The following is a 15445-nucleotide window of genomic DNA, read 5'->3' on the forward strand; positions in this document are numbered from 1 at the left end:
GCAACAGCTGCTGCCTGGAAAAACCTGAAACAAAAACAATGGATAAATAATAAATTTTAATAATAATAATAAATTTTATTTGTATCCCGCCCTCCCCGCCGAAGCAGGCTCAGGGCAGCTGACAGGACATGGTCTACGCCATGATTTGTATAAAACAATTTTAAAATACAGTTAATAAATACATTTAAAAAACAGTTACATAAAAATTAAAAACTACAATAAATTAGGTGCTATTTCCAATAGATGTATTCCGGCGGCTAGATATCGTTTTCAGGGTTCCTTATAAGCTTGCAGAAAGAGGGTGGTTTTGCAAGCCCTGCGGAACTGATTAAAGTCCCGCAGGGCTCGCACTTCCTCCGGTAGTTGATTCCGCCAGTGGTCATAAAGTGCAAGGGTCATCAACAAAAAACTATCCTTGACACTTGCACTGGCAATTATAGTGATAACACTAGTTGGAGACGGAATTCTTCAGTACCCATGGTTTGATTGCTGGGGAAACTAGGGTCAGTTTTTCCCCTGTAATACATGAGCAAATAGACAAAGGGGGCTTCATGCCTGCAACATACAAGTAACTGCTTCCAACCAATCCCAGCATCCTAAATGATGACTAAAGATATCTCATTAGGGAAGATAAGACAATTCACAATTATACTTCACTCAAAGTGTTTGGATAAAAAACCTCAACAGATATTGACTATGCTTTCTTGATTTTTATGGCTCCCTTATTACAAAGGCTCCTAAAATGGATTTTCCTGTTATTCCTTTTTTGGTTAAACTCTATGTTGTTTCTGTATTGAAAAGGGTGTGAAAAGGAAGGCTGATACTACTACTGCAATAATCACCGCAAGCAGTGAGTCCTCTCCAGCCCACAATGAGCCCAAAATTACAAAGATCTTATCTAGAGAAGAGTGTGAAGGTTCTCCAGCAAAGCAAGACTTGCCAGACTCCCAACAACCTCCTGAACCTATCAAAAACCTAACGCTAACAGCACAGCTGAAATATTGCAATGAGATCCTTGTAGAAATGTTCTCAAAAAAGCATGCAACATACGCTTGGCCTTTTTATAAGCCAGTCGATGTTACTGTCTTGGGCCTTGAAGACTATCATACGGTTATTAAACATCCAATGGACCTTGGAACTATTAAAGTAAGTTAACTTTGGTATAGTGAGTGTTAATCTGATAGGTAATGTAAAATTACCCCAGTTTGGGATCTTCAGTATGCAATGTCTCTAAGGCTCAAATACATAATACTGACATGTGTCAAGTCATGGGTACATGACCAGACTTGCAGTCAGACACACTTTAAAAATAACAGTCATTTGCTTGGTGTTTTGAGGGACCCCCCCAAGGAGCTTCAGGTTTCCCTTCCACCACTTTTTCACCTGCAGAAATGGGATGGGGGGGGGGACTTTTCACCCTTTTATCTGACTCCATGTGTCCAAGGAAGGAGATATGGAGCCAGAGAAAGGGGTGAAAGCTTCCTTGCTGCCATTTTTGTTGACAAAAGGAGGTGTGAGACAAGCTTCTTCACCCCCCTCGCAGCACTGAGCTAACAAGCAGTTGACTTCGCAGGATTTACATCTGACTGCAAGTCTGGTTTGGAACCTGTGACCCAACAAATGTTGGGTTTATCATGTATTTGAGCCTTAAAAGTGCAGACCTTAACACTATGGAATAATTAAAGAATGGCTGCTTTATCCTACTTGTGGGGTAAAAGGCAATTTATTGTCGTTGACTCTAGGCTAAATCTCCCTGCCATCACTAGTACCATCTGGTCCCTCAGCTGCCAGGATCATGGCTGTGACCATGAGTGCTTCCACTTAAGGAAGTGATGCTGAAAAGTGTTTAGCCCACCTCTCTGCAGCCCCTCTTCAAAGTAATGGTCTATAATCCTAACCTTGTAGTAGCAACAGCCAACATATAAAAAACTTTTGCGGTTCCCTGAGTTTCTGTTGAGCTACCATCGTGGGCCTGAAATCCCTGCCTGAAAAGGTGTAGTCTATATCTGAAAGAGTGGTATGGAGGAGAGGTCTCCTATACCGGGTATTTGTGACATCCATCAGTGGGCCGGGGACTGTTTGCAAACAGTTAACAGCTGTCCTGTTTCCTATCACTTTACTGACTGAGAAACGTCTGGGATGAATGTGGTGGTTTTGTAGCCCCAAAACCTGGATGTACAAAACTGGATGTAGCCCAAAATGGAATGAATTTTTCCGCATAAACTTAAAATGCCACCATATCTCTCTCTACCCCATATGTTGTTCCCAGCAATGGCAATAACTGTAAACCAGGAAGCACATCAGAAATACTTTCTAATGGGGAGGAGATCTTATTGACATGCTATGCTAGCAATAGTGAGCTGTGCTATCTAGGTTGGTTTTACTAATCCATGTGAACTAGCAGTGACTGGTGCACAGACTGACATACCAACCAGGAGATGTCCAACTCTAATTCAGGACTTCAGGTATTTATAAAGCACAACATGGAAGAGAATCCACAACTGGACCCTGTGAGATAGAGTTCTTCAAAAGATAATCTTAGCAGAGACATTCTGGACTGGTGAGAAGGATATGGCTAGAGGAAAGGTCAATTAAGAGGTGGTACTGTTGCTTAGACAAAAGTCAATTAGAATGTGACAAAAGGGTTCTGATAGCTGACGTGTCATGGGCAAATGTGGAGCTTGGGATATCTTGAAAGATCTTTTCTGGCTACACTTTAAGAGAGGGGTAGGGAAACCCCAGGCATGTGTGCCAGCAGTAACACACTTCATCAGCTTGGTATCCAGGGCCAGATCTCCATCCAAGCAGCCAAGACACTGGCAGCAGTGTTGGGGCCGGTTGGTGCAGGAGAAGACAACAGCCTGTCATCTCTTCCCGTTCCAGCACAGCCACTAGCCAAGCCCTAAGATGCTAGCAGTGCCACTGGGGACTGGCTTGCTCCAAGTGTGTCTGGCCAAGTGCAGTCTTCTTCTCTCTTCCCACCCCCCTTTTTTTGCTGGCACACCACCATCTACACAACATCATCTTTCCTTCTTCTTTTTTGGGCACTAGTGCCAAAAAGGTCACCTATCCTTGCTTTCAAATACCAGATTATACCAGATGTTTGACAGTTCTTGTCAAATACCATTGTAGATGTTTATTCCTACTTTAATTATCTAAACAGGGTAATTCTGAAGAATAAAACACTGTAATTTATGCGGGAAGGGGCTCGCCATTCTGTAATGCTGCAGCCTCCCACATAAATATTAATTGTATAGTGCTTAAAGAGATGGCCAAATATTGATTGCAATACAGTTTTGAATCTCGAGTCATTCTATTCTTTACAGAAAAAAATAGAAAACTATGAATATAAAGACATACAAGAATTTGCTGCTGATGTTAGGCTAATGTTTATGAACTGCTACAGATACAACTCTCCTGACTGTGAAGTGGTAGCAATGGCAAGAAAGCTTCAGGTGAGTGCTTTAGTGGCAGTTACAGTGGCTTTTCTGAAATCCCAGTGAGAAGGCACTCCCCAGTGTCTTCACATGAAACTCAAACTTGCACTGAAATCCTACTTTGGGACAGTTAAACCTCTATTGCAAAAGAGGTTTTAAACTGAGCATATCTTTTCCCATTAAGGATGTCTTTGAGATGAAGTTTGCCAAAATTCCAGATGATCCCACTACATCTAGGCCTCTCTTGCATTCCACGGCCAGAACAAGGGTGTCTGTTTCTAGTGAAAGCAGCAGCAATGACTCTTCCGAGGACTCAGAACAGGAAAAAGCAAGGCAGCTTGTAGAGCTCCAGGAGCAGGTAAGTAGCAACAGATGTGCAACTAAGTGTATCCATAAGGCTGGAAGAGGAATTTTGTACTGTGACACTAGCCTAATTTCTTACTGCTTGTGGCTAAAGGAGACTAACAAAAATAAGTTGCAAGGAAGGTTTCAATAGGGTTACCAATTCCTAGTTGGGAGCAGGGAATCCCCTAGTTTGGAGGCCCTCCCCTCACTTCAGAAAGCGGGGAGGGGGAGGGAAATGTCTGCTGGGCACTCCATTATTCTCTTTGGAATTCGATGCCCATAGGGTATAATGGAGAATTGATCCGTGGGGGCTGTTTTTGAAGTAAAACCACCAATTTTTCAGCATGGCATTCTATGCCTTTCCTCAAAACACACACACACACACACCCCAAGTTTCAAAAAGTTTGGACCAGGGAGTTCTATTCTGCGAGCCCCAAAAGAAGGTGCCCTATCATCCATTATTTTCAAATGGAGGAAAGGCATTTAAAAGGTGTGCTGTCCCTTTAAATGTGATATCCAGAACTACCTTTGAAGTTCAATCATGCTTGTCACAACTTTGATCCTGGCTTCACCCGCAAAGTCTCCTGGCTCCACCCCTGAAGTCCCCAGATATTTCTTGAGTTGGACCTGGTAACCCTAATTCACATAAATGATGGTTAATTTAATATAATATTGGTTAAAGTAGAGCTCAGTAATTATCCTTAATATGTATCATATTAAAATACAGTTTGGATGCCCTATTGGCTGTATGAAGTTGCTGCTGAAAAAGCTTTGGCTGCATTGGAACTCCACCCAGCTTAATCACGAGTGTTTTAACATATGAGCTATCTGGTGTTTGTGCACTACCATCTGTCACTAGGTAGCTGCTATGCTAAGTTTGCAGCCAATACATGGAATAAGCCAGAATACTGGTTGCATGAAACTCCTGAACATACAGGAACATCAGTGATACTGCATTGGGAATTGCTGACAATCCATTGCATAAGTAGGGCATCATGTCTAAACTGGGGCCTGATTTCCCAGATGATGCCTAGGTTCTCTCAGGAGGAAATAGCAGAGAGTAGATTCATTGACATCACACCCCTGCTGAACTCTTCCCTTCCTCCGGTACCACCCTCCAAACTCCCAAGAATCTGCAAACTGGGTTGCCAGGCCCAGCTGGGGCAGTAGGGGAGCAGCATTCAGGAGAAAAAACATTAAAAGAAACTTAAGGCCTTGTCTGCTTACAGGAAGTTAGTGCTATTTCAATTCCCAGAAACTCTATGGTAAGTACTTCCTGTAAGTAGATGAGGCCATATTTTTCTTTTTAGTTTTTTTCTCCTGGGACATAGGGCTGCCAACTAGAGCTTGGGATCCCCTGCCCCCACTGGGGGCTTGGAAGCTATACTAGCCTAGGTCCTAGTTCAGATCACTCTTTTCAAGACAGCAGTTTTTAAGTGTTTTTCATGAAATACACAACCTCCATGCATTGTTGCTGTGCTTCCAGAGCTGTACCATAAGTTTTAGCAAATTAAGCTGCAAAAACCTGCTTTGTCTTTTCTTACATATAAAGCAGGGCACTACTGCTAATCTTGGCGCCTTTTCAGTGCCTATACGATATGCAGCGTTTGAATCTACACTGTTCGTTTCAATGCGTGCCCCCCTCCCTCACACACCTAGTTTCTCTTAAGCAAGCCTCCTCATTTTGTGCTTGAACAGACTGTGCTTTAATTTAGAAAGCTGATATCTTTTCACGTGTTGTTTTGATGATTAAGAGAGAATGTGGCACAATTTACATTCATTCCTGGAATACTGACAGCCTTTATGCCCCTGCTGCATTCTCTGCATCTGATGAATGCAAGCCCCTATAAACTATGCCTGGTCTGTTCTTAAAGGACTGTTCCACTTACTTATGGTAAAGCATTTCTCCTCCTTGCTGGTGGCCTTCCTTTTGCGGCTTTTCTGTCATCTTTCTTTCCAGTTTGCAAGTTTGGAGAGAAATGAGAGAATGCATGGGTTACCTGTATAAAAATAACATCTTAGGTATAACCAGCAAGCAGGCCTGTAGCCACAGGGGGGCCTGTGGGGGCACAGCCCCCTGACTTTCAGATGGAGCCCCCTGACTTCCGCCATGGCTGGGCCAACAAAGTGTCCGCAGCCGGAGCTGGAAGAGCTGAGTAGGGCACAGTGCACTGCAGAAGCAACAGCAGTATGCAGAGAGGAGGGAGGTGAAGGAGCAGGAGTTGGAGGAAGCTGTGTGGAATGGACTGGAGGGGGGGTTGTATAGAGCTGCAGGCTGCAAAGTGCCTGGGTGGGGGAGAGGGAGGTAAAAGAAAACTCCCCACTTGCATGTAAAGTGCAATCCCTTCTTGACTCCAAAGTTTTAGGGTTGGCAGCCTTGACTTGGTCACTTTCAGAACCTCCAGCTTTTGCCCTTACTCCAGAAAGCTTCTGAGAAGCAGCAAGCCCTGCAGTGGATGGGAAAGGGTGCCCCCTGACTTTTTAAAAGGCCTCCAACTTTTAAAATTCTGGCTACAGCCCTGCTGGCAAGCAAGGAAATAATTGCCATCCATTGGTGACTGAACAGGAAGGGGCAGGACTGCTACAATTTCCTTCCTTATCTGCTGTGGACCTTGTTTTGCTCTTATTGGCTACAATTAGAAAGCTGGGTGTGGCTGTCCACATGAGGAAAGGGAGCCAAGAGAATATGAGTGGGCTGGTTTAGGAATGGGGAGCTGCACAGAGAAGTTGTGTTGTTTTAAATACTAGGTTGCTGTTGTTTTTAATACTGGGTAGCTGTCCTGATGAGTAAGGTGGAAATGCTAATATATGTGTGCTCGAGATACTTGGACACTAAATGTCCAAATATGGTTACCAGATTTCCCAGAATTGCAGCTTATCTCTGTATTAGAGTTCCCCCTGGAAAAAAAGGCTACTCTGGAGGGTAGACTTTATAGTATCTCACTGATGTCTAGGGTTGCCAGCTCTGGGTTGGGAAATATCTGGAGATTTTGGGGGTGGAGCTTGAGGGTGGGGTTTGAGGAGGAGGGGGTCTTCAATGGGGCATAATGCTGTAGAGTCCACTTTGCAAAGTGGCTATTTCCCTAGGTGAACTGATCTTTTGCCTGGATATAGGAGTTGTCAGCTCTGGGTTGGGAAATACCTGGAAATTTGGGAGGTGGGTCCTTGGAAAAGTGGGATTTGGGGAGGGGAGGGGCCTTAGCAAGGATATAATGTCATAGAGTCCATCCTCCAAAGTGCCCATTTTCTCAAGGTAAAAAGGTCTCTGCTACCTGAAGATAAATTGTAATCCCAAGAGATTTCCAGCCACCACCTGGAAATGGCAACCCTACATGAGGTTGCATCCTACTCTTCCCAAGCTATGTCCTCAGATCTTCAGAAATTTCCTAACCCAGAGTATCCAAATGCAATTGCTTCTTAAAAATTCTATTTCCAATGTAGTTGGATTATCTTTATAAAGTGGTTCTCTTTATAAATTGGGTTCTCTTTATAAAGTGGTTTTGTGGGGGAAAACACTTTGTAAAAAGAATAATTAAAAGATTAGTTTGCCTCCCTTAACAACTTTAAAAAAAAGATTTTAGGCCTCTAAAATTCTCCCTGTAATTGCTTTGTTAGAGACTTCAAAATATGCAGCAAACATTGTCTTTTCTTTTTTGGTGTGTTTTCTTTTTGATAGCTTAAGGCTGTGCATCAGCAATTGCAAGCTTTGGCTAAAACCACCTCACCCAAACTGAAAAAGAAGAAGAAAGGAAGATCGAAGGAGAGAAGAAAAAGCAAAGTGAAAAAGAAGCTAGGAAGTCAGAAGAAAAGAAAGCTGAAGAAAAGAAGCTAGGAAGTCAGAAGAAAAGAAAGCTGAAGAAACGAAAAAAGAAAATGTCTTTGGACATGTAAGATGTGCCACTGCATATGTGGGTGTGAATCCATGCTCTGTGTTGTTGGCACTGCAGTTAGCTCTCTTTTAAAAAAAAAATTCTCTCTTGCAGTCAATCAAAGAAAGTCAAGCAGCAAGATGAACCAGTATACAATTCTGAAGATGAGGATAATGCCAAACCTATGAATTATGATGAAAAGAGGCAGTTAAGTTTGGACATAAATAAGCTCCCAGGAGAGAAGCTTGGCAGGGTGGTCTACATTATACAGTCAAGGGAACCTTTGCTCCAGCCCTCTGATCCTGATGAAATAGAAATAGACTTTGAAAATTTGAAAGCATCTACTTTAAGGGAACTGGAGAAATACGTACTGGCTTGTTTAAGAAAAAGGCCCAAGAAACATTCTGGTGTGTATGTAACGTCCCCAAAAACGTTAAGAAAAACTACATGGGTTTTTCCTGAAACAAAATGGGATGTAGTCCCTCATCCTCTCTTCATGTCCCTTTTTCTCTGTGTGCCCCCCTCCCCTGTGTGTGTGCAGCAAAGAGGTCGAAGGAAGAACTTAAATTTGAGAAGAAACAAGAGCTGGAAAGAAGGCTCCTAGATGTCAATGGGCAACTGAACCCTAAGCAACCAAAGGCAAACTGTAGGTGAAACCTTGACACTGAAAGGTTTAACATCATGAAGCTTGGAGAGCTTGCAACCATAGACTTACAGTTCATCCAATAACCCAATTATCTGGCAAGGTCTATAGTCACAACAGAAACTGCAAAACTCTCCACCAGCTTTTAAAGGCAGTGTCTTCTAGTAGTCCCTCTGCCCACTCATATGGTTAACATTTTGGTTTTGTGTCCTTGCAGCTTGTTGTGTTGTTTGTTAGCTGTCTTTAGTCCAAGGAAATAAGGCACCATGTAAACATTCTAAATAACTATCTGTATTCTGTTCGTTTTTTTGTCCGTGTCTTCTAGCTGAAAATCATTTCATCCTAAAGACTGTCAGAGGACCATCTCGGCTAAGTGAAAGCAGCAGCAGCAGCACCAGTACCACCACTTCTGACTCTGATAGCAGCAGCAATGGCTCCAGCTCCTCTGATAGTACTGATTCTGAGTCTGGTTTGCTCTTTTTTCTCTCTCTCTCTTTTTAAATTAAGCTTCTTTCAGCAATGGGTTTGACATCTTTGCTGCCTTAGGCTAAACTGCGACTTCTTACTCGGAAAGCTAAGTGCATGGATAAATTGAAATCTTTAATTCCTCTTTCCATTCTGGCTTTACTCATTCATACATTAACTCTTGGCTGCTTGTCAGCAGTTTTTGCCCATGTCACTTGGAAGTAACTCGGGAGTGTCTTGGTTTTTCATATCAGTGTGTCAGTGCAGAACAGAGAGTGGAAGAGGCTGAGCTGAAGGAGCCTTGGCACAATGGTAGAGCATGTAACCTGGAAATGGCCACCTCTGGCAGCACAGCCAGGAAGACCACCATGAACTCTTGGAGGACTGTAGTCAGTCAGAGCGCTTTAGCCTAGTTTGCCTAGTGAAAGTGGTGGCCTTACTCTGTGGAAAGTGGTAGTCACCCTAAGCCTGCCTCGGCGGGGAGGGCAGGGTATAAATCCAATAAACCATAAACCATACTCTGAATAAGGCAGCTTATATGCCTCACGTATACATTCTGCCCAGTGAAGATCTACAAAGCCACTGATGTAGGAGATGCACAAGCTGACTTAAGTCTGACATGTAAAACAAGCTGAAGTGTTCAGCAGCATCTGATTACTGATTTGTTTAGAATAGATTTCCATTTTGTTCCCGTGTCTGCTGGTGTACATGACTGCCATAAACTGGTGAATCAAATGTACTAGGAATCAGCACAATGAAGTCTGCAAGAATGAAATGTTCAGGACTTGTCAGTAACAATACATTGAGATGCTGGCTTGCTTTGTACCATTGTGTGGTTCTTGCTGTCCTGAACAGCAAAAAAAGGGCAACCCAAACAAGGTTTGTTCACTTTGCTGTAATATTAGACTGTATCAACAGAAGTATAGTGTCCAGGACATGTGAAGTGATAGTATCACTTTACTCTGCTCTAGTTAGACCTCACCTAGAGTACCATGTTCAGTTTTGGGCATCACAATTAAGAAGGATATAGTCAAGCTGGAACATATCCAAAAGAGGGCAACAAAGATGGTAAGGGGTCTGGAGACCAAGTTCTATGAGGAAAGGCTCAAGGAGTTCAGTATGTTTAGCCTGGAGAGGAGATGACTAAAAGGTGATATGATAACCATCTCCAAGTACTTGAAGGGCTGTCATGTGGTGCAGAGTTGTTTTCTGTGGCATCAGAAGGTCGGACCAGAACCAATGGGTTGAAATTAAAAGAGTTTTTGGCTAAACGTTAGGAAGAACTTCCTGATAGAGCAGTTCCTCAGTAGAACAGGCTTCCTCATGAGGTGGTGGGTGGGCTCTCCTTCTTTGACCATTTGACAGCAATGCAGATTCTGTGAACTTGGGCAGATCATGAGAAGGAGGGCAGGACAGGTTGCATTAGTGCTTAGTTCTTGTGGCCCTTTCTTACACCCAGGGAAATGCTGTTCACCACTTTGGGATCAGGAAGCCATTTTTCTCCAGGCCAGTTTGGCCAGGGATCCTGGAGGTTTATTACCATCTTCTGGACATGGAACAATGATCACTGGAGATTGCAGGGGAGGGGGGGAGGTACTTGTGAATTTTCTGGACTAGATGACCCTGGAAGTCCCTTCCAACTCTATGATTCTCAAAATATACAAGAATACAGGTTGAGGCACTCATGAGGACAGTAGATTTGCTGCCTTGCATATTAGTTCAGAAAGAGATCCAGCATCTCCATGGTGCTTCAGCCAAAGCACGTCTGTGTGTCTGTGTCTTCCAGACTCAAGTCTTGCTTCTCTGTCTAGCATCCCTCCCCTCAGCTGGGCAGATTCATCTCCTCCAATCTCTGGATCTAGTATTAGAACATCATCTCCGAACTAGCACCTACTGAGGAACTCTTTTCTTTCTTTCTTTTTCCTTCCTTCCTTCCTTCCTTCCTTCCTTCCTTCCTTCCTTCCTTCCTTCCTTCCTTCCTTCCCCTCTCTCTCTCTCTTTTTCTCTTTCTTTCTTTCTTTCTTTCTTTCTTTCTTTCTTTCTTTCTTTCTTTCTTTCTTTCTTTCTCTCTCTCTCTCTCTCTCTCTCTCTCTCTCTCTCTCTCTCTCTCCCTTCCTTCCTTCCTTCCTTCCTTCCTTCCTTTTGCTGTTTTAGGCTCTGGCTGTTACTAGGGGTTACTTTAGCTCAAACAGAATCAACTGTAATGAGATACAGATCAACTGTAATCAGGTCCCATACTAGGGTGTATGTGTATCAAATATAACATTTTTATATGATAAAGAGGGAGTCACACACTTTTCACCACCATCTTCAATCCAAGCTACTGCATATGGACCAAGGTGTGTGTTGGTAGACAGCTATTGTGTTGTGATGCACCTTTTAAGTTAATGGTCCTCTGGAGGAGGTGCAAATACCTTCACTGGAAATAACTGGCACACTAGACTAAATTATTGGAGAATAAAAAAGAATAATCCAGGGATATATTATTTTTAAAAACTGCATAGAACATCACCATATGTATATACCATAAAAGTTACATTTCCCCATATTTTACAGAAATGTGCTTAAAGCAGAATGGAAACAGGCAGAAGGATTTATTTTGCAAAGAGCAGATTAAGGTAAACTTTCCTCCCCAACCTTTCTTCCATCATAGCATTATTCCCCCTGCTCAGTTGCTTCTGATGTTTCTTCTACTTATACTGGCTTCAGTGTATGAATTAATGACAGAAACCTGTCCTGGCCTGGACAGCCTAGGCCAGTGTGAGTTTATCAGAGCTCAGAAGCTAAGAGTCCAACTCTGTGAGAACACCAAGGTAGTCCAGGATTGCTCTGATAGCCAGCTGCAAACCAACTCCAAATCAATGCTCCCTCTAAACTGTGTAGTCTTGTGAGCAAAAATTCTACTTTGTGAGCTGCTACAGAAATTGGTTTGCTCTGGGACCATTTTTTCTGAGCTAAGAAAAAGGCTAAAAACTGTGAGCTAGCTCACACTAAGAGGGAACACTTCTCTGAATGTCTCTTGCCTTGAAAATCCTACGAACTCATCAAAAGCCAAAAAAAAAACCCCTCTCTTGCCAATGCATTGTTTATCTCTGAAATGCCTCATGTTTTTCCTGAATCAGCTCTTCTATTATAGTTGAGAGTGAGTGTTACCTGGCTCCTAAATGCAGTCTTTGTGTGATGTTTTAGAATTCTGAAATTCAAATATAAAAATGTTACTTGCCCTTGTTGATTTTTTCCCCCCCTGTCAGATGCCAGTGCCTCATCAAAGGACATCCTGCAGTATTGTTCACCAAGCACAAAACATTTTGCCTAATAGCACACAGTCCCCAAGATCAACAGAAACCAGGTTTCCGCATCAGATACTGCAGAACTCTCAACCTTTACAGCGCAGCCCTCTTAAATTGCCAGAACAAAGCGTCCTCTCTCCACCAGGTGAATCTTTCTTTAAAAAAAATAATAAAGACAGAAAAAGAGAGTCAGTAGATCCCAATGATGCTGTCATTCTGGGGACACCATCATTGTCTGATCTCAAATGCAGCATTGCATGTACTATGGCAGGAAGATAAAACCATATAAATACTGTGGAGCAATCCCAAAGATTTCAGGGGCGGGGTTTAGTTTCCTTTGCTGAGACTACTACAGACTTACGGAGTCTTTGTAAAATCCATGATATAGCTAAGATTTTTAGCAAGGCAGTGTTATTCTCCCACCACCACTAGGGTGAAAACAAGTCAAATTATATCAATTTTGTGTCTATATTTAACTGTATTCCTAATCTTCCCTTCCTTTTCCTGCTCCTACCTTCTTACTGCATAGGTTATTATATTATGAAGAACGAATTATGCATGAGTTGCAATGGTGTGTTTGGGCAATGCTTGGGCAGTGCTTCCAACAGTACACTTAATACTGTATGTAAAATGGAACTAAAAGAATATATCCTTTTTCTGATAGGCTGACTTGTCTTTACAGCAGTAAGTTGTCAGTGCTGTTCAGTTTGATATAGGGTTGACTGGTTGTGGAGCCAGTGTGTTCATGCAGCCTGACAAGTGAATAGTGCCTTATCACAACTTCAGGGGTTTTGATCCCAGCTGAGATAGGGCTGTGTGAAAATGCCTGAATGTTTTTCATCTGATTGGGTTTTTAATCATGCATCGGTGCGTGGTGCTCAAAACAGCATATCTACATGTGATGGAGAGGGGACCACTGGTTCCAACCCTAACGATAAATAGTGAAATGAATACGGGAAAGAATTATATCAATATTATATGAAGTGCAGTCATACAAAATGGGATAACTACAGGAATTATTTCAAGCTGTTTCTAAGGTTTTTTCCTTCAATGACTTGAACTCATACGTTGAGCAGACATTGTTTGTCTATTGTTGCACTCCTTGGGTTTTGTATATAGGTGCAATGGCATTGTTGTTTTACCTCTAGGCATGGTGGCTGTTGTGTCCCCACTACATTGCACTCCAATTCATCAAGCCAATCAAAGTAGCTTACTGGAGACCTACCCTTCCGTCATCCCAAGTCCTCACATACTTTCAAAGGTAAATATGCTGTTCAAAACTGGTTTTTTTGTTGTTCATAGTAGCCTGTAACCCAGTGACTGCCGAAGTTATTTGGATCATCGGCCCCTTGGTTCCATAGACTCATCCTCAGTGCCCCCATCCTACCCTTTTATTTAAGCATTTTTCAGAATAGAGATTTGTATGATTCACTAAGGAAGCTAGTAATAATAAAATTCAAAACAGTAATAATTGCTCATTTATTCAAAATCCAATTAAAACATTTTGGTTTGATTTGTTCAACAAAACTGATAAAACTTGATCCAGTAATACCAGCTTTTCAAAGTCATTTAGCAAGAGTCTTAGATACCACATTTAGTAACTACTTCACTGTTCAGTAAATTCTTAATATGATTGATAGACTTGATGAAGTAAAACTAGTTTCCCAATGTCTGGTTTAAAGTCACTTAGCAGGAGTTGTAAATCACCCTAAGTGATCTGGAGCAAGCAATTTCTTTGCTTGGAGAGAGGTTGGATGATCACACTAAAACCACTTTTACAGAAAATGATGTTATAATAAAAGGTGTAGGGCAGCAATCAGAAATTTCCTTCTGTAACTGAAACTGTTGGTACAATTTCTTACACTTTAGCTTCAGCTCACTGTTCTCTTGTAGTTCTGTTAATTCATCCTCCACTACCCCAACTTCCTCAATATCTGAAAATGGATTTATCACCCGATCTGGAATTTCCATTGAAAGAAGATCCTCAGATCACTCACATACGTCATGCAGCATATCATCATGATCAACAGCAGCAAATAATCATATCAAAATGGTCACAAAAACCTTATATCCCACCTTTGTCTTCTATCTTAAACAGGCTTGAAAATTGGTATAGCTTGTGACACTGTATTCCATTTGAATAGAATTAATTTTGAAATAAACATATAAATGACTGCTTGAACTCATTTCCTTGCAACTGCAAATTCATTTCATTGAAATTTGCAGATACTTTTGATAAATCAGTGATGTCATGCAAGATCTCTTTTTTATCCCTGAGCATTCCTGAGTTTCACAACAGTGTCAAAAAGGTCATAAAAGTGTCTTACAAGTGTTGTCTTTTGATAGCCAATGAATTTCAGTATGAAGCAGCAAACGTTCAAAATCAGCTTCTCAAAACACAGTATGCTTGTCTGACTAGAACTCTGGTGGCACATTTAGTACAAATTCTGATAGTTTCCCCCAGATTTCAGCACTTATGTAGAGGCAGAACCTTGGTGTCATTGCCTGTCTTGTGACAACTCAGAATTGTAAATACAAACAAACATAATCAAAGGAAATAAATCTGAAAGAACAATAAAACTTTAATGAAGCAAGAAAAATGTTTCACTCTAGGCTCTTGCCTGGTCAGTTGTAAATAAGTGAACATCTTACCTCTTAGTCTCCCCCCCCAACAGGTAATCCCACCCCCTACAGGATGGTACCACTTGCTTTTGAAACCACTGATCTAACCTCTTAGTACTTCTGATAGCTTATATTCATGGGAGAGTATTGAAATGGACTTCTCTCTCCATTGCTGACAATGGAAACCACACCACTTGGTCTTAGGATTATGTTGTACCACTCTGCTCAGCTAACCTTCCTCTGCTATAGGAAGTTTCTGCATTATGCTGAGCAGTTCACCAGTGAGATATAAACCATTAAGTATGGAATAGCCAATAAAAGTTCTGAAGTTATTCTCTTACTGAAAGGCTGTTGGGTCTCCCAGATGCAAAGGCAGAGGAGCAACACAAAGTGGGCTTCCCAAAAAAAATGGTTGCAGTTAATACCTTCCTACATGGATACACGAGCCTCTCTCCTGCTGAATTAAACTATTGGTCTATGTAGCTCAGTGTTGCTTCCTCTGACTGGTAATGGCTTTTTAGGGTTTTTTTCATTCCCTATTACCTGACATCCTTTAATGGGATGTCTGGAACATTGTGCAGGCCAGACAGCTTGCTATCTTGAATCTCTTTCACTTTGGTAGTCATTTTGTGTAAGACATAGAACAGGTACAACATCAGAGTCAAGTCCAGTCATACAGAAAGGTTATAATGCTTGAAGTTTGGTACAAGTATATTTTGGCAAATATTAATAGGCTGTGAAGGTAGAATGTGCATGATTCAAACAAGGTTTTGT

General features: G+C 41.9%; 1 protein-coding gene across 1 annotated transcript in view; it reads left to right on the top strand.

Annotated features, from left to right (window-relative positions):
- BRDT (bromodomain testis associated) overlaps nucleotides 1–15445 on the top strand; it is a 54526-nt gene that overhangs the window by 19342 nt on the left and 19739 nt on the right. The window contains 11 exon segments of the mRNA XM_060232182.1: nucleotides 802–1146; nucleotides 3327–3455; nucleotides 3622–3795; nucleotides 7459–7530; nucleotides 7533–7669; nucleotides 7766–8058; nucleotides 8193–8297; nucleotides 8620–8763; nucleotides 11316–11377; nucleotides 12011–12194; nucleotides 13198–13310. Of these exon segments, the coding sequence (XP_060088165.1) occupies nucleotides 802–1146; nucleotides 3327–3455; nucleotides 3622–3795; nucleotides 7459–7530; nucleotides 7533–7669; nucleotides 7766–8058; nucleotides 8193–8297; nucleotides 8620–8763; nucleotides 11316–11377; nucleotides 12011–12194; nucleotides 13198–13310 (1758 nt within the window).

Source organism: Heteronotia binoei, chromosome 2 (assembly GCF_032191835.1).
Source record: "Heteronotia binoei isolate CCM8104 ecotype False Entrance Well chromosome 2, APGP_CSIRO_Hbin_v1, whole genome shotgun sequence".
NCBI classification, from domain to species: domain Eukaryota; kingdom Metazoa; phylum Chordata; class Lepidosauria; order Squamata; family Gekkonidae; genus Heteronotia; species Heteronotia binoei.